This window comes from Rutidosis leptorrhynchoides, chromosome 3, assembly GCF_046630445.1.
Source record: "Rutidosis leptorrhynchoides isolate AG116_Rl617_1_P2 chromosome 3, CSIRO_AGI_Rlap_v1, whole genome shotgun sequence".
Taxonomy (NCBI): domain Eukaryota; kingdom Viridiplantae; phylum Streptophyta; class Magnoliopsida; order Asterales; family Asteraceae; genus Rutidosis; species Rutidosis leptorrhynchoides.
The window spans coordinates 449,709,402-449,719,044 of record NC_092335.1 but is presented as its reverse complement, the minus strand read 5'-3'; the positions used below and the strand labels follow the sequence as shown (position 1 = coordinate 449,719,044).

At 31.9% G+C, this 9,643-nt stretch overlaps 1 protein-coding gene across 1 annotated transcript; it reads right to left on the bottom strand.

The window, feature by feature from the left end:
• Positions 1-1,847: 1,847 nt before the first annotated feature.
• On the bottom strand, positions 1,848-3,310 carry LOC139897964 (uncharacterized). Its single transcript, XM_071880680.1, has 3 exons — positions 3,018-3,310; positions 2,249-2,683; positions 1,848-2,156 (listed from the first exon to the last, which is right to left on the bottom strand). Exons 1-3 carry the CDS (start codon positions 3,195-3,197, stop codon positions 2,088-2,090), a joined length of 684 nt encoding a protein of 227 aa, XP_071736781.1. The 5' UTR covers positions 3,198-3,310; the 3' UTR covers positions 1,848-2,087.
• Positions 3,311-9,643: the final 6,333 nt, after the last annotated feature.

Genomic DNA, 9,643 nt, shown 5'->3' with positions numbered 1-9,643 from the left:
AAATTGATTTATCTCCGTACGTAATATAATGTTAACTATATATAGATCTTTGGCCGTTAAAACAAAATTGTATATAGATCTTTTTATTTTGCAAAAGTTTAATATAACTGGTCATTTTTTGACTAAACAGCGTGTGGATGCAGGCAAACAGAAGAAACATTGATATAAATATATCCCCTGTGTTTTTTAGTTTAAAGTAGTATAATTGGCATTTTGAGCATGTACATTCTAAGCAAAAACGAGTCTGGACCGGTTTGAGATTGATTCTATTAATAATAAGATTGATGTGTTTTTTTTAGTTAAATTTATTAGTAATACGAGTGTCAATCAACAAAGGGTCCAAATAGGGTGGGTCAAACCCAAATAAAGAACATTTCAAATAGTTGATGTTATTTTTAGAACGACAAATTTGGCATCGAATCTTCTTATTTGTCACCAACACACACGTTAGGAAGAAACTCATCGCATCCATCGCGTAAAGCGTACCCGATATACAGTGTGAAAGATACCATAAGCATAACCTTGGAGAAAACTCCCACAGAATTTGAATTTGCACCTATTTTTTCAAAGATACAAGCCCAGGAATTATTGAAGCTTTTTACCACTCAACCAATAGTTCGGTGGATTTCAAACAGTTGATGTGCTGAGCATGATTACAAAAATATCATATTACAATGAGACGATGTGGTCCAGCAGTTGGTGGCCTGCCTCCTTTAGGGGGGGTCAGAAGTTCGACCCCCGTTAGCTACATATTAAAAAACACAATTTCATCTCTGCCATGAAGTATCCACTCATGGCACATTTCCCATATCGTTTGGGGGGTAAAGGGGAGGGGGGTTTTACTTGGCCGTGCCCTTTAATCGGTTTCAATGTTTCCTTCCCGAGCAGCGATGGGGGCGAGGTTATTATCGCTGCATCGGCATAGTCGAAACGGGAGATGATCGCAACGGGTGGTTTAGTCCCCCTCGGGTGATCCCAATCGCTGTCCAAAAAAACAATGAGACGATCGTTGAAGTTCTATGCATTTGGCTACATTTTTGATGATTTTTTTAACCCATTTGAATGCATCCTTTATAAGTTGGCTTGGTTGTTTACTTTTTTTTTTTTTTTTTTTTTTTTTTTCCTTTCTAAATTTGCCTATGTTTCTATTTATCTCTTTATGGGAAAGGGAGTGATTCTATGTCTCCTGAAAAATGACTAATTTTCAGATTAAGGGTACATTTGTTGACCTCTTAATGGAATGGTTCAGCACTGAATGCTGAAGCATTCAGCATTCAATGCGTTTGTTTCTGACCTCTGAATGAGATATGATGTTGAATGGTTCAGCATTCAGTAATGAACCATTTAGAGTTGAAACACTCTCTTACTCATTAAGAGCCTAAATTGTATGTAATATTCTTCAACACTTATCAAATAAATATATTAAATTTTTGTTAATATTAAACAATAATTAGTTGATTTAATACATTCATAGTTTTTATCCAAAATGATTATCAAACAGCTTATTTTCATTCAAAACTAAATTCATTCAGAACCTTTGAATCATTCAGATTATGAATGTTCAATGCTTGATAATTCAGAGTTATCAAACGCACCGTAAGTGACAGAATAAGTTACAAGGAAACAACAATTTACCTTATTAAAATAAAATCTGTACAGAAACATACCATTAAGTGGAAAGTATAATCAAAATCAACCAATTCAATGTGCATGGGTCGAAATCACCACCTTAAAACGATTGGAAGAGAATTACCAGAAAGTAACAAATTGGATATCATCAATAACTCAATAAGTTTGCAATGACACGAACAAGGAACCCCATATACAGTAAGCAGAAGCATAAACCATTATGTTCCATACTTATAATTTTAAGATTTAATGAAAGTGAATATCACAAACTATGTTGTTTTTCATCAGATGGTTAATTTCATTATTTCATAGCTTTGATGAACAAACTACTTAAAATAGATTTCATTCCAACAAAAGTATTAAAAAGAAATTAGTTGCTAACAAAAGCTCACCAATAATTCTTCTATACAGATTTTGCTCACTTGCTAGTCAAGATTTATATGATCACACCCTCCAATTCAAACATCACTCCAATTTCCATTCGCAAACGTTTCATTCGGATCCTCTTCATCAGAATCAAATTCAACCTGCACAAAAAAATGGTCATTACAATCACGACGCTATTTAGACAAAGACTAAAATCGAAATAACGCTTCAATAAAGATAAATTATGTTTTACATTTTCATCTCTAAACCACCCTCCATGACAATCGCGCTTCCAACCAGCTGCTGTAAACTTAAGTTCCCTCTCCCTGCGTTCTCGATACTCTATTGGGACCTGCACAAAATCCTTACCAGATACCTCCTCTGTTTGACCAAATGTCAAACTGGTCAAACCATACACTTCACTATCAGTGTAACTAAATTTGCTGTTGTTTGAAGTACTTTGTTCAGGATAACTATGTCGAAGTACCTCAATAGTACCCTTTCGCGTTTTTTCAATCAACGGTTTAGTAGCTAAGTTTGTCTGTTTCGTCACTACGTCATCAGTTTTCGTAATGGAACTAGAATCTTTCGATAAAGCTATTCGTTTATTCATCTCATTTTGTCTTTCTTCTTCTCTTAGTTTTAATTGCAATTCGGCAGCAAGATGACGCCTTGCTTTCATGTGCATCTGCAAATTTTTAATGATTTGTAGTTAATCCTATGAAATTCTAAAAAAATTATATCACTTAATTACATTTATTGCGAATTAGGGATTGTACTTGACAGAATTACAATACGTTTAATGAGTACAGAAATTGGCATGCAAATTGCAATCTAATTCCATGAAATAAATGTATTTTAAATTTATTAGGTGTAATATGATGATAATATAGATAGATAGATAGATAGATAGATAGATAGATAGATAGATAGATAGATGTTAAATGTATTTGTGTAAGGTTAATTTTATTAGGGTTAGGGATTGAATTAGCAGGGGAAGAGAACAAAAAAAGGAAACATACAGAGAGCATCAGAGGGGTATCAAGGACCGGATTGTGAGGGCAAATGAGGCAGGCATATTTGCCGGAAGGAAGTTTCCGGTAGGAAAAATGATCGCCGGCGGCGTCCAAAAGGAGATCGTTGACTCTCCTTTTCCGGTACTGTGCTTCTCTCCCCCAGCTGTCTCCTCCGAACACGCTCATTGATATGCAGTGGATCCTTACAGTGGTTCGTATACGTACAATTAAACAATTACAGGAACTTGGGAAATCAAAACCCGATATTTTTTTGACCGGGTTAGGGGAGATGGATGACTTTGGATTTGGGAGGGTTACTTGTCTTTATTCTCGGATAAAAAAATAATTGTCTACATCTCACCTCCTCATACACCAATCATGTGGTATTGACCTTTGTTGTTGTTGTTCGGGGAGATGGATGGAGATAGTTTTTAATTTTTCGCGGTCCAGATCCGGCTACGAGGATGGTTTTTTGACACAACTCGATTACCCGGCCTGTATATCCGATAAAAGACCCGAGTCCATATACACGGCCAGTAAACCCGATAATCTGGCCCGTAAACCCGATTATCCGGCCTGTATACCCGAAAAAATTCACGAGTACCCTTGAGAAAACCCTTTACCCGATGGTTCGTAAGTAAATCCAGACCCGAATACCCATGGGTAATCCCGTTTACCCGCTAGTTAGTAACTAAATGTGAAACTGACGGGTCCGGGTTTAGGTTCGGGACGGAATTTTTTTTTAATCGGGTTCGGATCTGAGATTATTTAAAGCCGGCTCAAACTCGGCTCGATGCCATCCCTGAGTAGGTTGTATCTATGACTGTATCGACGCACTACTCGTGAGTTACTAGGGTGTGACTAGAGAAAGTTAGACTCGTTACTATTTCGATTTAATCCGAGCTTAAATAAGCTGCAGCTCAGAGAAACATTGTCGGAGAGGGAGCTCTTTGGCTTCTTCTAATTTGATTCGTTTTTGGTAAAAGAAAAATCATATCTTTTTGAGTTAAGGAAGGGGATCACTCGATGATCGGTTGACACCTTAAGAGCAAGATAGGCATTGGAAAAGTCGAGGATTGATCCAGTAGTCTCGGCATTATGTCAGGCATGAGTGCTAGATTGATCAAGTTGCCCATGGTCGCATCTTCATGCGGGATGACGTGGAATTTATGGTGACTAGCATTATTTACTTTGAATATAAATATTCAAGTTGTCATAAATAAAAATACTAATACTAATATTAAATTTAAATAAGAAAAGTCGATATTAAAATAATAATTTTTAATCATTAAAATTGTTTTGTCTGAGTTTATAAACTTAGCATGAACGATGTCTTAAAAACTACATTTTGTGAATCCTAGTAGATATGAGAAGTTGAGAGAATAAAGGGGTAGCCTTAAATTACTAATTCCATTTGTATTGTAATTAAAGAGGTAATAACCAATAAAACTTGTATTCCCCATTTTATATGTTTCACGTTTGGTTACTTCTTGTTCAACAAAAAACATATTAAACTAACCAAAAACCAGTTAATTTCCTTGCATTGTTTACTTCTTGTTCAACAAAAAACCATATTAAATTAATGTATAAAAAATCAGTTAATTTCCTTGCAAGATCGTTGAATCTTATCATCTTATAATGGATCAATAAGCCCTTATAATTTCTTTGATGCATCACACGGACGAATGAACACCCATCATCAATATATCTGTACAGACAAAAGTACAGAGCTAACAACTTGAACATGACTAACAAATTATAAGAATTTGCTTTTCCAGTCGCAAATTCTACTCTTAGCCCGATCCACCAAGATTTTACAATCGCTACTATGGAGCCGAGATGAAACCATATGATCACCTAAGTATTTGATAGGCAAAGAACCCTCATCGAAAGGAAGAAGCACCAAATCTGATTCTTAACATGTTGAGCGACATTAGTAAGAAAGGCAGTACTCTTTGGGTGAGCTTGGAACAACGCCATAAACCAATTTGTATTCATTCAAAGCCGCACAAATGGTGAAATTGAGGACACATCAACATGAGCGAATATGAATTGATCATTAGCAAGGCATAAATCAATAAGCTCATACTGTTCACACTTCGGATGATAGCGGAAATCATTCAAATTCTTCGCTTTACGAAGTAAAACAATAGAGAGAACATCCATAATCAAAGTGAACAAATATGAAACAACAAATCACCTTTTCATAATCCCCGTTTCCCTTTAAAGTAGAATTGAACCTGAGTTAGCAATACCCCAAGTTGGATCCTACCATCATACCACTCAAACCAAACTTCGGTGGTTAACCATTAATGTTAATAGCTAATGAAACACATTTCATAATTCAACGAACCATTCTTGGAAATCAAAATATACACTCCATGAAGAACCAATCCACTATATCGTAGGCCTTCTGTATATCTACTCTTTAAACCTCGAAAAAGTTTTAACAAACTGCTTATGAATAAAACACCTTGGGTTGTAGCAGAGCAAGGAGAGAAGGGGAAAGTCGAATTTCGGTTATGGCAGAGCAAGTGAGATGCGAAATCAATACAACGGTAGACTTTAGGATAGATTAACTAGGCTTTTTGGAATTCATTTGACTTCGTTCATGTTCTTCAACTTCCTGAAAAGTTGGAATGTAGAGGATCTATGGAAGACGTTCAAGCCATTTGGTGACATAAGAGATGTGTTCTTGGGTGGGAAAAGACTACATAATGGCAATCGATTCGCGTTTGTAAGGTTTGAATATGTTCACTGTGCTGATCATATACTTTCAACACTAGAAAAGATCAAGTTTAACGGTGCACTCATTAGGATTTTTAAGGCGAAAGAAAGATTAGATGAAGATCGAGGTACCGAAAAACCATATGTTGGTCAGCAGCACCAATACGGACCATATGGTGGTCAACAACAATATAGTAATGCATTTAGGGATGACCGGAAGTTTAATGAAGTTGCAAAAAACTTTAATGAAGATCTTAGGGACAAACTAAAAAGGCAAAACGATAAGGTTCTTAGGGACAAGCTTAGAAGGTAAAAGTGTAGTGCCCCGACCAAATCCATATGGACGAGAACATTACATATGATTACATCGCGAGGTACTTGACCTCTATATGATACATTTTACAAACATTTCATTCGCTTTTAAAAGACAAACTTTCATTTCATCGAAAGTTGACAGGTATGCATACCATTTCATAATATCCAAACTATAAATGACCTAATCCGTCATTTACTTAATAATAATCTCTAATGAACTTCAATGACTCGAATGCAACGTCTTTAGAAATATGTCATGAATGACTCCAAGTAATATCTTTAAAATGAGCTAATGTACAGCGAAAGATTTCTTTCAAACCTGAGAATAAACATGCTTTCAAGTGTCAACCAATAGGTTGGTGAGTTCATTAGTTTAACATAAATAAATATTTCCATCACTTTAATAGATCACAAGATTTTCATTTCTCATAAATATACGTCTCATGCATAGAGACAAAAATCATTCATATGGATTGAACACCTGGTAACCGACATTCACAATATGCATATAAGAATATCCCCATCATTCCGGGATCCTCCTTCGGACATGATATAAATTTCGAAGTACTAAAGCATCCGGTACTTTGGATAGGGCTTGTTGGGCCCGATAGATCTATCTTTAGGATTCGCGTCAATTAGGGTGTCTGTTCCCTAATTCTTAGATTACCAGACTTTAATAAAAATGGGCATATTCGATTTCGATAATTCAACCATAGAATGTTGTTTCAATTACTTGTGTCTATTTCGTCAAACATTTATAAAAGCGCATGTATTCTCAGCCCCAAAAATATAAAGGGTAAAAAGGCAAATGAAACTCACCATACTGTATTTTGTAGTAAAAATACATATAACATCATTGAACAAGTGTAGGGTTGGCCTTGGATTCACGAACCTAAATTATATATATATATATATATATATATATATATATATATATATATATATATATATATATATATATATATATATATATATATATATATATATGTTGGTCAATATTCATCTAACAAATTAAGTCAAGTCATAGTGTACCACAATCCTAGTGCTCGAGACTAATATGCAAAAGTCAACAAAAGTTAATTTGACTCAAAAGGATTTCCAAAATTTTATACATGATTATTATATAGTTTAAATATCGTCGTTTTATATTTTTAAAAGATTTATTAGAGTAAATATTAAATAAAATTTATATTAAAATTTATATAATAAAATATACTTTTACATATCTTAGATAATAGAATTTATAAAGTTCATTGAATATCATAAACTGTTATGATAGGTTTTATTAAGGTATTTATATTATTTGTATTACATTTTTATTTGATAAAATAACATTGATAATAATAATAAGTAAAAGTTGTATTATTTTGTATTAATAATTATTATTATTCTACTAATAATAATAACAATATTTATATTTACGAAAATGGTATTATAACAATATGATAATTCTTATTACTAATAAAATTCTATATTAACAATGATATTCCTATTAAAAATAATGATTTTTGTAAAGATGATATTTTTAATATAAAATATAATACTTTTAATAATAATAGTGATAAAAGTAATGAAAGATGATAATTTTATTTAAATCAATATCTTTAAATTTCATCATGATACTCATACACATTATTACCTAATTTATTCGTTTAATAGTTTTTAATCGTCTTTTATATTGTTTTAGTATTAATGATAATAATAATTATAATAACTAGGTGTTACTAATATTAGTTCTAATTATAATAATACTAAAAATAATAAATATTATAATAATATTAATTCTAATAACTATGTAATGATAATAATAATATAACTTTAACGATAGTAATAATAATAAATTAACAATTTTTAATGATACTACTTCTTATAGATAATGATAATAATAATAATAATAATAATAATAATAATAATAATAATAATAATAATAATTAGATAAAAGTTATAACGACGATAATAATAATCATTTTTAATAATAATACAAAAATTCATTTGACGATAACTTCTAATCCATCCGTCAAAACCATTCGGTATCTAAAGGAAAAGTTCTTAATTTTTCGCTAGCTTTCCAAAGACATGCATATCTTATATCTTATCTCAACCGCAGGTGTAACTAATACAGGATTCAACATAACCTATCTAAGGGCAATATCAAAAGTGCAAGCATGCATAATCCTATTTTCTCGAGCACTAGTCAGGGATACACTATTAATATGTAAGATTTAAGTTATGAGTACTCACGTATCAATATTGAGATTCAATATTGCAGGAAAGGTACGTAGACGCAACGGAGATGATAAACATTAGTTTGACCTCACGAGCTATACCCATGATCCATACCCATGACCTCCATAGCTATAACCCATAATTTACTTAGCCCTATCCCACTCGAGAAACTTATTTTGAAATGACTTGTTCAAGACCTCGTCGTAATATTTTTTTATGTATAACAATAATATTAATAATACTAATACTAATAATAATAATAATAATAATAATAATAATAATAAGATTTATAATAATATTTAGTAACTAAAATAAATATTACGTAGTACATGTAATATGAGAGAGATAGATCAGTAACTGAAATTGTGAATTGAATCAAATCGCGTTCGAGTGTTATAGGATGTTTCTGAGACCCACTAATCTCCAAATTTGAGTGATGAAAGACATGATAGCCGCAATTTACGGCTTAACTTCGCACATCAATAATTCATTACATGAATCGTCCAACTAGTTTCTTTATATAAATAGATTTTTATAATATATTTAATTTATATAATTAATTAAATATTATATTATATTTACGTACATGGTAAAAATATAATTTTTACAAAAATGACACGGTCGTGGTCTCACGACTCATGTACCACTTTCAGTTTTTCGAGCGCACTTTCGTACGTTTAGAAAACTAGCCTTTTACGTTTAATGACTCGTACCGTTATAAAAAATTTAGTTTTAGTTATTGAAAAATTAATTTATGATAAATGTATCTTATATAATTGAGTGTTGTGGTCATTTCCTTCTATAAATCAGTGGCTCGTTGTTTGTCAAGATATATTATTTTAAGTCAGGACATTTTATGACTAAGTTAAAAATATATATTTTCATTTAAAATTGTAAATTTGTTCAATATATATATTTGAAATATTTGTCAAATGATATAATATTTTGTCTTTCAAAAGCGATTACATTTCAAGTTCATTTTATATAATTTACTTATTTTAAATAATAGTAGTTATTTTACTAACTACTGTGTTTAATATGAAAACTAAAGAGTTGATTTATCGGGGGACGCGAGTTAATCAATTAAAGTACATTTTTGAATTTTAAACGGAAATGATTACTAACTTTTGACTAACTCTTGCTAATGACACTTTTGTAAATCACTCTTATCAGATATTCCAGATACCGTTAAAAAGAAAAGGTTTTCTAAATAAAAGTGGACCTCTTAATAGAGACTCGTAATCATAATTCAATGTATCTGATAATTCAATTACTTGAATATTATCTTTTAATTCCATCGACAATTATTTGAATATATTTTGCAGCCGATACGTTTATGTAAAGTATTATACGTCTAATACTTT